Raw genomic sequence first — 18,380 nt, forward strand, 5'->3', positions numbered from 1 at the left:
ACCATGAGTTACTCAGAGTCCCCTGAATGTGCTGCGCTCTGACACATCTCCAAACCTTTGAACATGATCCTCTTCCCTCCCTTGAAACTTTCCCCTTTTACTTGGCCAATCCTTACTCATTGTTCAAAACTCAGCACAACTGTCATCTTCTGTGGAAAGCTTTTCAGAACTCCCCAGGACGAATTAAGTAGCTCCTTTCTTTTTTTCCCCTTAAGCCTAACGTACTCACCTTAATTATAGCATGAGCTTCATTTTGCGGTTATTAATTCTTTGCATGTTTTTATTTCCCAGGGAACCAAAGGTTCAAAGCCCCAGCTGCGTATTAGAATTACTTAGGGAGCTTTTAATAAATACTGTTGCCTGAGCCCTACCCTAGAACCGGAATCCCTGAGTGTGGCCTGAACATCAGTGTTTTGTTTGTTGTTGTGGTTTTGTTGTTGTTAAAGTTCTACAGGTGATTCTAATGCAGAACCAGAGTTTAGGGCTGTGAGCTGCTTGAGAGGAAAGGCCATGCCCTAATGCTTACGGACCTCCCTTTACTTCTCCAGTCTCTCTTCCCTAGTTCCCTCATAGCTTGCAAAATCCCTGGCTTACTGCAGGAGCTTAGCCAGAGCTTTGGAATTATGATCACCTGCTCCATTTGATGGGTCAGTAATTGGGTTTTGTCCCTCAGCACAGGACTTGGGGACGTTTGCAGAGACAGGGATCTCACCAGTGTAGAATCGATATTTGAGTTCTGTGGTGCACCACTAAGCAACTCGCTGCAGTGTTCTTAATGTCTAAGACTTGCTTTTTTGTTTTTTTTTTCTTACTGCTGTGAATACCAAGTGAGTTGTAATTACTTCCTTTAGGCCTGCAGAGCCATGCATGCATGAAAAAAAATTTAATATCTCGTCCCCTATCCAATGGAGTCCGTGGGTGGTATAGATGGTTAACATGCTTGGCTGCTAATCAAAAAGTTGGAGGTTTGAGTCCACCCAGAGGCACTGCAGAAGAAATCCGTGGTGATCTACTTGTGAAAAATGAACCGTTGAAAACCCTATAAAACACAATTCTACTCTGACATACATGGGGTTGCCATGAGTTAGGGTCACCATGAATTGAGATCCATTTGAGAGCAACTTGGTGGTATCCAATGGGCACAAGTATACTAGCCATTTGAGGAAAGATGTTAGAGAATAGATTGGGGCTTTTTATTAGATCTCTCCTTCTACGCTTTGCTGAATGGATTCAGTGAAAATGTTTTTGTGCCTTCATGTGCTTTTTAGTGCCTTTAGACTTAGGTAAGACGTAAGTAATAACTTGATACGGCATTACCTGTCTGTACAAGCAGTTAGCATTAGTCTCTGTTTGAACCAACGGACTTAAATGTCAGACTTTCCAAATGTAAAAGTCAGAGGTGCTGCAGATTGTGTCTGGCATTTACAGTTCCTTTTATCTAAGGTGAGCTGACTTTTGTTGTAAATATTCTTCAATGCAAATTAGAAAAGGGTCCCCTCCCTTTGTACATATGCCTTTGATATGATTACTTTCTTGCTTTTATTTGATTTTGTGAGAGTCTACAAATGTGTTTGAACACATACTGGCCTCACCTGTGGCTACTAAAAATAATAATTGAAAAATGCAAGGGGTTGGTTTTAGGAGAAGCCTACTAATTACATTATAAAATAGTTTCAAGTGGCAAGAAATACACCTTTGGGATTAAAAAAAGCATTCAGTTATTCTTCCAGTGCTTTCTTTTCAGAATATGAGCTGAGGAAGGCTAACAGCTGTAATTTTTCTACACCATTCTAGATCCCTCTCCTTCCTATGGTCTCTGTTTCTATCACCATTTTGTTTTCTTCCTTTGTCTCTTTACTTCACACCAACAGTTTTAATATTAGTTGTTGTTTACTGAACAACTGTGTGTTTCACACGGTGTGAAGTGCTTTGTTTCATTGAGCCTTTCAAACACCCTATGAGATAGATACTGGTATTAGCCCTATTATACAGAGGAGAAAACTGAGGCACAGGTTAAATGAGTTACCCAGGGACAGACGGCTAAGAAATGGTAGAGCAAGCATTCAGACCTAGGCTCAGGGCTTCCAACTGGTTCATTGGGTTTGAACCTCTGCTCAGAATTTATATTTCTAACAAGTTCCTGGGGGATGCTAATGCTACTAGTTAGGGACCAATTGTGAGAACCTCTTGTAGAGTAGTGGTTCTCAAAATTCATTATACATAAGAATCTCCTGAGAATCTTGATAAAATGTAGATTCTAATTCAGTATATCTGGGGTGGAAATGCAAATTCTCAGCATGGGTTCCAACAAAGCCTCTTTGAAGCCCTGCCTAGACCCTCTGTTTCAAGAGCCTGGGCTCTTAACTCTTTGCTGCCTGGCCCAAAGTTCAGAGTGGTTAATGGTAGTGGAATAAAGATAAAAGACACTGCATTTGGTTAAAAACAATTCTTTTTCTCCCCTCACCTCAATACCCATTACTTTAATAAGGAAAAAAATTCAGTGGGGTAAGTATTGAACTTGAGATTTTATATTATTATTTTTAATTTAGGCACAAAATTTAAAATCAGTAATGATGAGAAGTCCTGGGTGGCACAAATAGTTAAGCACTAAACTACTAACTGAAAGGTTGGTGATTTGAACCCCCCCAGAGGTGCCTAGGAAGAAAGGCCTGGTGATCTACTTTTGAAAAATCAACCATTAAAAACCCCAGGGAGTGCAGTTCTAGTCTGCACCCATGGGGTTGCCACGAGTCAGAATCGACTTGAGGGCAACTGGTTTGGTCTTTTTGGAATGATGAGAAATAGCGAATTTTAGATAAAGAGGAGACTGTAGGTCTTCTTAGCATTGGGGGAAGGGCAGAGGCAGCTGGAGAGGGACATGGCCTCTGGATCAGTCTTTTACTGGCTGCAGTGGGGTCTGGCCAAGGGAAGGGCACACCTGCAGTCAGCTATCTTAGGGGTACAGGAGCAGCACCCACAGGACAGCAGCTGTGAAAACTTCTACATCAGTCAGTGTGTGGCGAGGATCCATAAAAGACCAGCAAGGGAGAAGTGCCCTTCTAGGGACAGACGTGAAAGGCTGGGCCAGGCTTCTAGGTGTGACCACACACCAAGCCCAGCCCCAGCATTTGACATGGGAGGAAGCTAAATGACCAAGCTTGAATCTTAGGACTCATTAGAGGGTGAACTAGAAGTAGTCCTGGGTGTCTTGGCCCTCACTCCAGGAATTCTTCCAGTATGTAACTGAAAAAAAAAAAAAGGAATCTTCCTTTGAGGAAATAGGGGAGAAGGAGGTTGTGGACACTGGGATTTACCTAACAGAGATCCTGTTTTTAGTGTTGCCTTTTTTGTAGTAGTGAGATAAACCATCTGTCATATTTATGATTTTCCTCAACCTTTTACAGTTGTAATGCTCACATTTATTTTAATAGTAATATTTTTTGCAACTTGGTCTTTCCTAAGTTTTCATAGAAGTAGCTCCCTTTCCTTTCACACTTGTATATCATTGTTTTTATGATTGATGTTTAATTAAATACATAATTAATAAGAATCAGAATGGGCATAAACAGGTTGGATATAAACACAGCTGACCTTGGTAAGCATAAAGCAGTGGTGGTGGAGGCAGAAAGTCCAGGGGTGAGTTAAAGGGAAGCGCTTCCAGGGAGAGTTCTAGGTGTGTTTGGGGAGGGATGGGGGAGTGTCGGTTAATCCAGCAAATTGGTGAAGTAAAAATTGGCTAGAAGAACCTATATCCCTCATGAATGTAGATGCAAAAATCCTCAACTAAATTCTAGCCAATAGAATTCAAGAATATATCAAAAAAATAATTCACCATGACCAAGTGGGATTCATACCAGGTATGCAGAGATGCATCAGCATTAGAAAAACAATTAATGTAATCCATCATATAAATAAAACAAAAGACAAGAATCACATGATTTTATCGATTGATGTAGAAAAGGCATTTGACAAAGTTCAACACTCATTCACGATAAAAAGTCTCAGCAAAATAGGAATAGAAGGAAAATTCCTCAACATAATAAAGGGCATTTATACAAAGCCAACAGCCAACATCACCCTAAATGGAGAGAGCCTGAAAGCATCCCCACTGAGATCGGGAACCAGGCAAGGATGCCCTTTATCACCACTCTTATTCAACATTGTGCTGGAAGTCCTACCCAGAGCAATTAGGCAGGATAAAGAAGTAAAGTGCATCCAGATTGGCAAGGAAGAAGTAAAGTATCTCTATTTGCAGATGACATGATCTTATACACAGAAAACCCTAAGGAATCTTCCAGAAAACTACTGAAACTAATAGAAGAGTTCAACAGAGTATCGGGATACAAGATAAACATACAAAAATCAGTTGGATTCCTCTACACCAACAAAAAGAACATCGAAGAGGAAATCACCAAATCAATGCCATTTACAGTAGCCCCCAAGAAGATAAAATACTTAGGAATAAATCTCACCAGAGATGTAAAAGACTTATACAAAGAAAACTACAGTGCACTTCTCCAAGAAACCAAAGAGACTTACCTGAGTGGAAGAGCATACCTTGCTTGTGGTTAGGAACACTTAACATTATAAAAATGTCTATTCTACCAAAAGCGATCTATACATTTAATGCAATTCCGATCCAAATCCCAAGGACATTCTTTAATGAGGTGGAGAAACAAATCACCAACTTCAAATGGAATGGAAAGAGGGCCTGGATAAATAAGGCATTTCTGAAAAAGAAGAACAAAGTGGGAGGCCTCACTTTACCTATTACAGCACCACAGTAGTCAAAACAGCCTGGTACTGGTACAACAACAAATACACAGACCAATGGAACAGAATTGAGAATCCAGACATAAATCCATCCACATATGAGCAGTTGATATTTGACAAAGGCCCCAAAACAGTTAACTGGGGAAAAAACAGTCTTTTTAACAAATGGTGCTGGCATAACTGGATATCCATCTGCCAAAAAATGAAACAAGACCCATGCTTCACTCCATGCACAAAAACTAACTCAAAATGGATCAAAGACCTAAATATAAAATCTAAAACAGTAAAGATCATGAAAAAAAATTGGGACAATGTTAGTAGCCCTAATACATGGCATAAACAGTATAGAAAACATAAAGAACATAGAAGAAAAACTAGATAACTGGGAGCTGCTAAAAATCAAACACACTCATCCAAAGACTTCACCAAGAGTAAAAAGACTACCTACAGACTGGGAAAAAGTTTTTAGCTATGACATTTCTGACCAGAGCCTGATCTCTAAAATCTACATGATACTGCAAAAACTCAACTGCAAAAAGACAAATAACCCAATTAAAAAATGGGCAAAAGATATGAATAGACACTTCACTAAAGAAGACATTTAGGTAGCTAACAGATATATGAGGAAATGTTCACGATCACTAGCCATTAGAGAATGCAGATCAAAACTACAATGAGATTTCATCTCACTCCAACAAGGCTGGCATTAATCCAAAAAGCACAAAATAATAAATGTTGGAGAGGCTGTGGAGAGATTGGAACACTTCTACACTGCTGGTGGGAATGTCAAATGGTACAACCACTTTGGAAATCGATTTGATGCTTCCTTAAAAAGTTAGAAATAGAACTACCATACGATCCAGCAATCCTACTCCTTGGAATACATTCTAGAGAAATAAGAGCCTTTACACGAACAGATACATGCACACCCATGTTTATTGCATTCTAGAGAAATAAGAGCCTTTACACGAACAGATACATGCACACCCATGTTTATTGCAGCACTGTTTACAATAGCAAAAAGATGGAAGCAACCAAGGTGCCCATCAACAGATGAATGGATAAATAAATAATGGTATATTCACACAATGGAACACTACACATCGATAAAGAACAGTGATGAATCTGTGAAACATTTCATAACATGGAGGAACCTGGAATGCATAATGCTGAGTAAAATTAGTTCCAAAAGAACAAATACTGTATAAGACCACTATTATAAGAACTTGAGAAATAGTTTAATCTGAGAAGAAAACATTCTTTTGTGGTTACGAGACGGGGGAGGGAGGGAAGGAGGGTGGGAGAGGGGCATTCACTAATTAGATATTAGATAAGAACTACTTTAGGTGAAGGGAAAGACAGCACACAATACAGGGGAGGTCAGCACAATTGGACTAAACCAAAAGCAAAGAAGTTTCCTGAATAAACTGAATGCTTCAAAGGCCAGCGTAGCAGGGGCAGGGGTCTGGGGACCATGGTTTCAGGGAACATCTAAGTCAATTGGCATAACAAAATCTATTAAGAAAACATTCTGCATCCCACTTTGAAGGGTGGCGTCTGGGGTCTTAAATGCTAGCAAGCAGCCATCTAAGATGCATCAATTGCTCTCAACCCATCTGGATCAAAGGAGAATGAAGAACACCAAGGACACAAGGCGATTACGAGCCCAAGAGACAGAAAGGGTCGCATGAACCAGAGACTGCATCATCCTGAGACCAGAAGAACTAGATGGTGCCCGGCTATAACCGATGACTGCCCCGACAGGGAACACAACAGAAAACCCCTGAGGGAGGAGGAGATCAGTGGAATGCAGACCCCAAATTCTCATAAGACCAGACTTAATGGTCTGACTGAGACTAGAAGGACCCTGGTGGTCATGGCCCCCAGACCTTATGTTGGCCCAGGACAGGAAGCATTCCCGAAGCCAACTCTCCAGACATGAATTGGACTGGACAGTGGGTTGGAGAGGGATGCTGGTGAGGAGTGAGCTTCTTGGATCAGGTGGACACTTGAGACTGTGTTGGCATCTCCTGCCTGGAGGGGAGATGAGAGGGTGGAGGGGGTTAGAAACTGGTGAAATGGACACGAAAAGAGAGAATGGAGGGAGAGAGCAGGCTGTCTTATTAGGGGGAGAGTAATTGGGAGTGTGTAGCAAGGTGTATATGGGTTTTTGTGTGAGAGACTGACTTGATTTGTAAACTTTCACTTAAAGCACAATAAAAATTATTTTTTAAAAAAATTGGCTAAAAGAGCTTCTACTCTAGGCATAATACAGGTTTGAGGGAGAAAACCTTACCTTTGGGGGAAATGAATATGCCTGCCTCTTGTGAAAGGTGTAATATCTGAAAAAATACTTAGCATATTTTAGGCAATAAAGTTTTTTTCGTAATCCTGTGAATGCCATAGATCACATCATATTATTCTTTCAACAACCATTACCAGAAATGTCCCTATTATGCAAAAATATTTATTTTTATTTTACTTCAACTTTAAAAATTGTTTTAACCTAAAAAATCTCCATATAGAAGGTGAGTGTGATTGTCGCGTCATGGAGATTATTTGTCAGTGGATTCAAATACCACCACAGAATGTTTTTCATTGAAAATCAATTTATGAGTAAATGGTGCAATGAATTATAGAGTACAGCATTAGCCATGGATAACTGAAGTGCTTAAAACAATTCTTAAAAACCTATTGGCTAAAAGTTGGTCTGAGAAAAACATGATATACCATTTCTTGACATTGTACTTCTTGGTTAAATGTGGTTTAAAATAGTGTCGGGGGGAGAGGTTTGCCCCCTTAGGGATTGTCAGAAAGAGGTAAAAGCAGTTAACAAAGAGATAGAAATGGAAATGTGACATTTATCAGGGGGAAGGAGGATAATTAAATGGAAATGGCCCCCATGTCAGAAAATAACTCTATGGTGAAGTCACTTCTGAAAGACTGAGTCCAGGCCAGCCAAGAATGGCCCTTAGCCATAGCTGTGGTGGGAAGAGTTGATCCTCCCTCCCCGTCCTCCAAAATAAATAAATAACCAGTTGCCTTTGCGTTGACTCTGATTCATGCAACCCTGTGTCTGTCAGAGTAGGACTATGCTATCTAGGGTTTTTAGTGGCTGATTTTTCAGAAGTAGATCACTAGGCTTTTCTTCGGAGGTGCTTCCAGGTGGACTCAAACTGCCAACCTTTCAGTTAGCAGCCAAGCACTTAACCGTTTACACTACCCAGGGACTCCTCAGGTTCAGTTAATTTCTCAGATCAGCTTCAACTTCCTGAAATCCCAGCAAATTAAAATCTTTATTAAATTCCTTAAAGAATCAGAAATCCGTCACGCGCCGGCATCTCTTGACATTGCTCTGTGGGATTGAATCGGAGGTCTGCCTCTAGTTGTGAGGAAGGCAGGTCTTAGGAGAGGCTCGGGGCTTTTAAACATTTGTCCTTTAGAGATTTCCAGGACAGTCATATCTTTGGAGCAAAAACATGCTGTATCCTCCATCTCCTTCCCTCAAAAATGTTTTAGAAAAATACAAACTTTAAGTAAAAAGTAAATGAGAAAGATTATGCATTTTGATGGAAAACATGCCAGTGTAAAAGTACTTTCAGATTCAGTGTGTACACAGATCACTTGATCTCGTTCAGTTGCAGATTCTGAGTCAGTGGTCTAGAGTGGGGCCCAGGAGTCTGTACTTCTAACAATCTCCCCAGTGGTGCTGATGCTACTGGTTCAGGGATCATACTTTGAGGAGTGGGGGTCTATAAGGCCTGATTTCGAATTCTGGCTTCTCATAGCCTCAGTTTCCCTACTCGTAAAATGAGGTACTTGAACTAAAACCCATTGCTGTCGAGTCCCACTCATACGACCCTGTCGGACAGAGTAGAACTGCGCCACAGGGTTTCCAAGGAGTGCCTGGTGGATTTGAATTGCTGACCTTTTGGTTAACAGCTGTAGCTCTTAACCACTACACAACCAGGTTTGGACTAAGGTACCTTTTAATTCTGAACATCAGCAGCATCCAGAGAAGAGCAGAAAATGCTGGTTGTACATCAAGAGCTCAGCTTCTCGTATCTCTGCCTCTGAGCTTTCAAGGACTCCACATTATAACACCATGGAGACAACATGGAAAAATGAGAACAAACAAGACGGAAAACACACATCATAGTCTAACAGTCCCAGAGAGATTACAATTTTCTTCGCGTAATGCCTTTGCTAACTTTCAAATTTCAGCTTTAATTAGATCCACCCAACCCCAGTCCCGTCTTATTAAAAAATCAGCATTCTAATTGGGAGTATGTAGCAAAGTGTATGTAAGTTTTTGTGTGAGAGACTAACTTGATTTGTAAACTTTCACTTAAAGCACAATAAATTTTTTTTTTAAATCAGCATTCTAATTATAAGCTGTGTTTGTCTCGAATAAGCTGTTAAAAACACCCAGTGCCGTCAAGCCGATTCCGAATCATAGCGACCCTATAGGACAGAGTAGAACTGCCCCATAGAGTTTCCAAGGAGTGCCTGGTGGATTCGAACGGCCAACCCTTTGGTTAGCAGCCATAGCACTTAACCACGACGCCACCAGGGTTTCCGAATAAGCTGTTAGGTGGTAGAATTCTCACCTTCCATGAGGGAGACTTGGGTTCGATTCCCTGCCAATATGCCTTGTGTTCAGCCACTACTCATCTGTCAGTGAAGGCTGGCTGTGATGCTGAACAGGTCTCAGAAGAGCTTCCAGACTAAGATGAACGAGGAAGAAAGACTGGTGATCTGCTTAAAAAATTAGCCAGTGAGAACTCCAAGGATCACAACAGTACAATCTGCAACCAGTCATGGGGGTGAGGACCAGGCGGTGTATGGGGTCGCCATGAGTTGGAGGCCAACTCGACAGCTGGTAACAACAACAACCACAACAAGCTGTTGGGTTAAAAAAAACAACCACAGCAAGCTGTTGGGTAGGCTTCCTTTTTTCCATTCCATGTTTGGTGGGTCAGTGATAGTCAAAGAGTCTCAAAAGATTTTTACCTTTAAATCTTAAACGTATTTTTAACCAGAGTAGAAGTGAAAGTAAAGCTGGATGTTAACAGTTCTTTTGTTAAACCTGTTGTGGAAGAATTTAACACTTTTTTTTTATTGTGCTTTAAGTGAAAGTTTACAGTTCAAATTAGTTTCTCATACAAAAATTTATACACACATCGTTATGTGACCCTAGCTGCTGTCCCTATAATGTGACAGCACACTCCTCCTTTCCACCGAGTCCATTTGACTTCTGTCCCCTTCTGCCTTCTCATCTCGCCTGCGGATGGGAGCTGCCCATTTAGTCTCATGTACCTACTTGGGCTAAGAATCGCAGTCCTCACAATTACCGTATTATGGCTTATAGTCCAGGCGAATCTTTTTCTGAAGATTTGGCTTTGGGAATGGTTTTAGTTTGGGGCTAGCAGAGAGTCCAGAGGCCATGTCTTCTGGGGTCCCTCCAGTCTCAATCAGATCGTTAAGTCTGGTCTTTTTACTAGAATTTGAGTACTGAACCCCACATTTATCCTGCTTCATCAGGGACTCTCTGTTGTGAATTTAACACTTTTTTTATATCTTATCCTGCAGATACCTTTCCAGAGGCCAAAGTCAGAATTAGTAGTCCCCTCCTACTCTTCTGCTCTCATTTACAGATGTGGCAGTCTGCTTCCTTAAAGCTTTACAACCTTGGAAACCCAATGGGACAGTTCTGTCCTGTCCTGTAGGGTTGCTATGAGTCAGAATCGACTCAATGGCAAGTGGTTTGGTGTTCTGCAGAGCACACACTCACTGTTTGGCTCCGTTAGCTGTGTCATTGTCTGTCTCCGTTACTAAGTTAGGAGCTCCTTAAGCCATCATGGTGGAATAGAAAGAGAATCTGGGGGGCTTAGAGCCAGGGCACATGAATACACACTGCACCACTGTCCTGTGCTGGTCATATGACCCTACGAGACCACAGAAAGTTCTGGACTGGATGATCCTCCCTGTGGAGAGGATGTGATCGGATGGGGTTGCTGGAAGGATTGCATGAAATAGCAGATGTGAAACTGTCTTCTACCTCTCCTTGCTTAGAGTACACATAAGATAAAGAACTTGGATAAAGAACTAGAAGGTCAGCTAAAACAGGGAAACTATCCATGAGATGGGTTGGCACAATAGCTGCAACAACAGGCTTAAAGATAACAACAATCATGAGGATGGCACAAGACTGGGCAGCATTATGCTGTTATATACAAGGTGGCCATGAGTTGGAGCTGACTTGTTGGCAACTAACCACAAAGTTCAAGGATCATGGCTTAATTATCCTTGTATTTCTGATACCTGAGGAGAAGTGAAGCATAGTGAGTGTCCAATAAATTCTTTAAAATTAAATTTAATATCCTCCTTTTTAAGGAGTTTGGGGTGTATTTATTTTAAGCACAGAAGTAACAGCAGATGAAGAAATAAATGTTTGGTTTTTCCCTCATCACTGGTAGTAAATGCTTTTCTGAAATATATGAGATGTAATTTTGAAATAGTTATTAAAATCTCTGGTTTGTTCATTTTAGAAATTTTAAACACGAGGAAAAAAAATTAACACTACACAGGAAAAATACATATTTTAAAGGGAAATACTGTAGGGTATCCATTTTTGTATATTTATATATATGTAAACTTCCTGGGAGAATTAGAAAAAAAATTGGTAATAATTACCTTTGGGGAGACGGGGAGAGGATCCAGGGTGGAAGAGAATTTTATTTTCATTTTATATATTTCTGTAAGGTTTTTATTTTTTGCCATGTAGATATATTTGTTTTATATATATATGTATATATATATATATAGGAATATCTGGGGAATTGAAGAATGGATCTTTTTTGTTTTAATCTTTTTTTTTAAAATACTTGAATAAATGTTATTTCTAAAGTCTTTTATTTTCAAGTGGTTTAAGTACAAGGGCATTCTTTTCCTTACCAAGTCACTACGATGTCTCCATCCCAGATAGTAAGGTCAAGCTCAGCTCGCTTGCCTTGGTATCTCCGGGCTTTTAAGAATCTACCTGTGTGGGGCTATGTCCTCACACTGTTGGGGTTGAGGGAACTTTATACATGAATGGTGAGCCTTAAAAGTGCTGGTTTTCATCACAGGGAAGTTCTGTGTCATCTATGTGAAGGTGAGGCTGAAGGCAACTCTCTAGAAGACGGGAATGACAAGGACTGACAGCACGTCATCCCTCCTGGACTACAAAAGCCAAGGGAGTTTCCCCTAAGGGAGCCTCTTCTTTTTATCAAGAAATTAGGTTTCCACTTTACTCTGGCCTAAACCAAGCTGTTTTCAGCAGTGACTCCCTATTAGGGATGGAATTGTGTCCCTAAAACAGATATGCTGGTACCTGTGAACATGGCCTTGTTTGGAAATTGTGTCTTTGAAGATATTATTAGTTAACATGAGGTCATACCAGAGTAGGGTGGGTCCTAATCCAATATGAGCAGTGGCCTTATGAAAGAGAAGAGACGGAGAGACACAGAGGGAAGATGGCCATGTGAAGACGGAGACAGAAATTAGAGTGTTGCAGCTGCAAGCAAAGAAATGCCAAAGATTTCCGAGAACCACCAGAAGCTAGGAGAGAGGCATGGAATAGATTCTCCCTCAGAGCCTCCAGGTAGAACCAGAACCAACCTTGCTGACATCTTGATTTTGGACTTCTAGCCTCCAGAACTGTGGGACAATATATTTCTGATGTTTTAAGCCGCCCATTTTGTGGTACTTTGTTACTGCAGCACTAGGAAACTAATATAGCTCCCTACCCCCTACCCAAGAGTTGAGAACAGGGGTAGATTATCCAATAGGCAAGGTAAGTACAGTGCTTACCAGATCACCTGTAGTGAACAATGTCACATCAGAGATATGGTGAGACCCGTGTGAGATTGTTCACTACAGCTTAGTAAGTAAGCCTGCGTGTACCTTGCTTACTGGGTAGTCTGACCCTCGTTGGGAATGTGCCCATTTGGAGTGTCTGAGAACCCAAGTAATGTGTCCCTATAAGTCTGCTTGAGTAGAAAAAGGCAGCATTTTGCACCTAGCTCCTTTGTATTATTTTCTGCTAACCTGTCCACAGCTCTAATTCTATGAGGGTGGGCCCAGGGAGATGGTATCTCAGAGACGTTTGAGGTACTGCTTTCTATTTCAGATGGTACCACCTCAGAGGAACCTGGAAAAACTAGGGTATTTTCACAATCACAGCCAGGATTATTAAAGAATCTTAACCATGTTATTCAAAGAACTGTTGACAGACTGGGATGTACCCACCACTCACTTTTTTGTGGTCAAATCATTCACTTCTCCACCTCAGTTTCCTCACCAATAAACTGGGCTTCCATAGAATTAACCTCAAAGTGTTGTTGTGAGGATTCAGTGAATTACATGGAAACCCTTAGAACTAGAAAGTGTTCAGAAAGTGCTAGCTTCTGTTCATGTTATTGTGAACCTGCAAAGAGTAAGATGCCTGTTGCCATAGAGAGCCGTTGAGACCAATTCTCTAGTGAGGCTTCCTTTTTTTCTGGTTGGGGAGGAATAAGGAGGGGGTTGTTTTTATTCTTCCCCTTACATTTGTATGTTATTTTTTGTTTGCTTTTCTGCCTTAGTTATTGATAAACCCCTCTTCTCAGAAGACTGTAAGCTCTCTCATCTCAGGTGTCTGAAAACCCAAATGCTTCAGGGGCCAGGATGATAAAGCAATGTGAAAACTAGTGTGTGATAATAGCCTAAGGGGTAATAGGGACCTTGCAAAGTGTTGGGCCCCTTGTCCTCCACCAGAAGTACCTGGATTCCTCTTCTTTAAACAGAACAGAGTGGAGGCCAGGCAGAGACTCCAGTGTCCAGCTAGAGACCCCTGCTGTACATCACCTGGGTCCTCGTTTGCACTTATTAGGGGCTCCCAAGTTGAATGCCTATTATCCTTTCATCCTGATAAAGATTCTGGGGAGGCTTTGTGGGAGTCTATTTTTTTTAGAAGAAGACTGTGAATTAAAAAATTCAAGAGTAAACACACAAGGACGCATAGAGGCACATCTATCTAACTCCTGATTTTCTACTTGTACATTTTGCAAAATTCAAAATAATTAACAACAGATATATGCAGTGGCTTGGCTCATATGCTGGGAATCAGATAACTTATTTGTAGTACTGGGCATTGGCCTGCTCTGCCAGATTTTAACCCCTTAGTTGCTGGATCAAGGGAAAGTCCAGAAGGTCCCAGTGGAGGGGCCAGGGCAGGGACCTGGTGCATTCCAACTGAATGTCAGCTCTGAGGATGATCTTCTTCCTTTAGAGTCAGAGAAACATGATTTCACAACCCAGATTTCCTACTTATTATCTGTTAGAACAAGTTACATAATACCTCTGAGCTTTAGTTTCCTTATCTGTGAAATAGGTTAATAATACCAACTAATAATACCATCTTTGTAGGATTGTGGTAAGAATTAAATGAACCAGCCTATGGGATGTTCCTTGAGGAATGCCTGGCACAAACATGCTCAGTCAGTGAAAGTAGCCCCAGTGGCTGTTGTTTACCATTATCATTAAATGATAATAAATGGTTACTGATGGCATGCAGACAGCTTGCCTTTGTATTTTCCTTGCTTTCTATAGTAGAATAATGATGGTGGGCTACAAGAGGTCTTGGGTTGGTGTTGGTGTCACAGTGGCTCACCCTGGATGAGGAGGGCTGCTGTAGAACATAAGTGGAGGTGGTAGGCTTTGTTCCAGGGGCTGGAGCTACAAGAAAGACCCCCAAGTGTTTAGCTTACAGCAGCCACAGGCTGCTCCTGATTTATGGAAGCTCACTTTCTGATTTGCAGACATTGTTAAAGACATAGACATTTATTGTGAAGAGGCTTAGCTGCTGGTTATTCTTGTGAGAGCTATGAGTGGCAGGCTCGAGTCTTTTATGCTATAAATAAAAGATATGCTACATATGCGTTTCCCTGGGTGAATTTGTCTGCTTTTGGAATCCTCACGCACTGTTCTCATACATTCTTTACATCATCTTCTGGACACCCACTGGGTCTCATGATATAAGAGTAATCCCTTTATTGAGAAGGATTATCTGTGTACAGCCTGTCCCATAGTGTAGATAAAAATATGCCAACCACACCCAGGCAAAGGATGGCTACCCACCTCTGCACGTATCCCACTCTAAATTCTAAAAAAGCCTTTGTTTTGATTTATTTTACAATTGCTCCACCATTCACCATCCCTTGTAGCTGTGGGTACTCAGCTCTCTGCAAAGCAGCATCCTTGAGTCATTGGTGTGAGTGTCACCAGACCTTGCCAAGTGTTTTTGTTCTCGGTCTTATATTGATCCCGTAACTGTGGGTTAAGCAAACTAATATGGGGGTGAATGTTTAAATAGGATATTTCCCAAACTAGTCCAAAGCAATATACTGTTTTTTTTTTTTTTTTTTTTTTTGGCTTCTTACTTTGATACTGTGGAGTATCTCGATTGTGCCCTTGAAAATGAGTGGTTCAGATGGCACTTTGGTGAATCAAGGGAAAAAGCAGAAATGTGTGAAAGATGAAGTAAAGATTTCTTTAACTTCACGTTCCATTTATTAGTTATAAACATTTCCCCTAAACATTGCATGCCCTTTTAGGAACCTTCTTAAACTAACATTTGCACATCTGACATCATTTCATCCTGGGAAAGATTCTGGACAGAGTTTGTGGGGATCTGGTATTTTAAAAGAAGGTTGTGAATTAAAAATTCAAGTGTATACTCACAATGACACCAGGAGGCATATCTATCTAATTCCTGATTTTCCACTTGTTTCTGATATGCGTGCAAAGTCCACCATAATACGCTTGCTATTTTCTAACATATTAACAACTATTTCCCTTCTGTTTAAGCTCCTGGCTTCAAGAAAGTCTTCTCTTACAAACAGAGTTATAGACTATTTTAAGATGAACTCTTTTCATCTCAAAGCTCACCTTCCCTAACTTCCAGGGAAGGGACAGGGCTTTCAGGAGGGACTAGAGAGGAAGAACTCATGGAATAATTTAGACGGGCCCTAAGAACCTGACCGTGGCCCAGGTCATCTACTACAGGCAGAGATTTGAAGCAGACTGGGGTATCCACTTTGTCCTGGGAGCACTTGACTTAGTTTCCCATCTTGGGTTGCCCTGGTGCTAAGCTGAGCATTCAGACCAAAGTTGACTTGATAGTGTGTCAAACTGTAGGACTGTTCTGTGTGGAGACTCCTCAGTCCTGCCCATGGTGTACCCAGCCCCTCAAGGCGGGAAAGAACATGACCATTTTGTCTTCCAGTGCAGGAGATGGTACAGCAAATGAGTTCCCATAAGCCCTTGCAGTCAGTCATGGCAGCAAAGGGTAGCCTGTAGAGTTTACTTTCCAACTTAAAAGATGATTAGTATATCTCTTTGGATATAAGGTATTTTTAAAGGAAATCTCTTCCATGCAAAATACTGAAATGTATTGTTGCTTGTTGATTTGCTGTTACACGTGTCATTTACTCTCAATCTCTGATGTGTTTCTCTGTTTTCTGTGTGTTGCAGGCAGCATAGTATACCTCGGGATGATGGTGGGGGCATTCTTCTGGGGAGGACTTGCAGACAAAGTGGGAAGGAAACAGTCTCTTCTGATTTGCATGTCTGTCAACGGATTCTTTGCCTTCCTTTCATCATTTGTCCAAGGTTATGGCTTCTTTCTCTTCTGTCGCTTACTTTCTGGATTCGGGTAAGCTTTTCTCCTTCATATTTTATGATAATGTGTTTATTCTTCATAAGTGTACATATTCTCCACTTATAGGACCTCATTTACCAAGAGATGATCACTTATCACACATCCTTCCCTATCTTTGTGTTAGCTTAGGAGCCATAATGCTGGTTCTTGGAAATAAAACTATCCACCTTTAAATCCAGAAGAGAAGGGAACACACCTCTATATTCTTTTGGCTGACCGTGTTAGTGATTTACTTCTAGGAAATGAGTATTGTGTTAAATGGAATGCTGTTTCTGTGGCAGAACCCATTCATAAATGTATTTTTCTTCTGAAATTTTAATTTAAGCAAGAAATACCTTGATCCCACCTTTTATGAAGTAATTAAAGTTTCAAACCGTTCAGGCATACTCTTAAATCCAGGATTAGAGTATCTCAAGTAAATGTTGCTTTATTGATCTATGCTAACTTAGCGTATTTAACTAGGTAGGAAGCCTGCTGCTTGAAATGTAATAGGTTCTTTTTTTGGTAAATTCCTGACTTCTGTTGAATTCACTGAAGCTGTGTTATTAACCAAGTGCAGTGGCATAGTATAGCCAGTAGTGCAGTCCTTTTCTTTAAGGAACTTGAAGCACTTTTGCTAAGTGAATGCACAAGCTTAGGAAAACCCAATAGCTGTAATCAGGGGTGTATAAAGAACTCTGCTTTAATAAGAAGAAAAATAGTAAAAATACAAAATTTCCTATTCATGCTGGAGAACTTTATTTTCTGTAGAAACATTCTTTCTGAGGTATCTAGCATAAGAAGAATCTAAAGGAATAATATAAGATGAAAAAAATAAATGAAGACAGTGAAGGAGACAGGGCTGGGTTATGAATTTGAGAAACATATCAGTTGCGGTTATTGATGATAGCGGTACCCACAGAGCAGAACACAATTTTGCCAGAAGAGAAGGTCGGAGAACTACAGTCTGTCTTTCTTAATTACATACAGTAGTGCTTTAAAATCAGAGCTAAGACTAATGGTAATATAAGGGATTAAGGAGAAATACGGTATACCTGGGTTACTTCCAGAATGCAAAGATTTCTCTTTGTAGACTGGTCACTTTCATAATTCGTTTAAAATTTTGTTTAATTTTTATGTCATTTTTGTGCTGCAAGATTTGCACACATATTGAGATTGGTTGATTAGCCACAGATCTGTGAATATATTTTTTGTCTTCCTATACCTCCTTATAAGGAACCCTGGAGGCACAATGGTTAAGTACTCAGCTGCTAACCAAAACGTTGGTGGTTCAAACCCACCAGTGGCTCTGCAGGACAAAAGATGTGGTGATCTGCTCCCGTATAGATTAGAACCTAGGAAGCCCTGTGGGGCAGTTCTACTCTGTCGTGTAGGGTCACTATAAGTCGGAATCAGCTCGAGGGCATACAACAACAGTACCTCCTCATATAATACATTCTGCACACAGTGATTGTTTTGCAAATACTTGACTAACTTGCCCAAATTCAAGATACTTTTCTTAGAGTGAAGGTCGTGTATTTCAGTAAAACACGATGGTTGGACAGTTGAGGAAAGTATAAAAATATTTTTCCATGGAAAAAAATTATAAGAATCAATAATTTGCCTAGTAATGACGGAGAAAGGGAGCTTCTCCTGAGTGGAGGGGACTGTTGGTGCCCAGAGCTTTGTGTGAGGTTGGCACATGCACTGCTGACTTGGGAGATATTTTAGATAGATTCTGGGGGCTGCGACAGACCTCATTGTTGAGAAAATTGAGATACCTGAGGAAGAACAGGTGTTATTTGGGCCTGTTTGTTAAAGGACCTTCTCAGTGAGTGGGCTTCATAGTGTAAGACGTTCTTGCCACTAGGAAAGGCCAAGATTT

At 40.7% G+C, this 18,380-nt stretch overlaps 1 protein-coding gene across 3 annotated transcripts in view; it reads left to right on the forward strand.

Annotated features, from left to right (window-relative positions):
* The window catches only part of SV2C (synaptic vesicle glycoprotein 2C), a 265,178-nt gene that overhangs the window by 93,140 nt on the left and 153,658 nt on the right, over nucleotides 1-18,380 (forward strand). For 2 of the 3 annotated variants that reach the window (XM_003408105.4, XM_064273297.1), the window contains one exon: nucleotides 16,330-16,510. The exons of the other annotated variant lie outside the window; for it this stretch is intronic. In XM_003408105.4, coding sequence (XP_003408153.1) covers nucleotides 16,330-16,510 — 181 coding nt within the window. The remainder of the gene's footprint in view (nucleotides 1-16,329; nucleotides 16,511-18,380) is intronic. 3 annotated transcript variants of the gene reach the window in all.

Source organism: Loxodonta africana, chromosome 2 (genome assembly GCF_030014295.1).
Source record: "Loxodonta africana isolate mLoxAfr1 chromosome 2, mLoxAfr1.hap2, whole genome shotgun sequence".
NCBI lineage: Eukaryota > Metazoa > Chordata > Mammalia > Proboscidea > Elephantidae > Loxodonta > Loxodonta africana.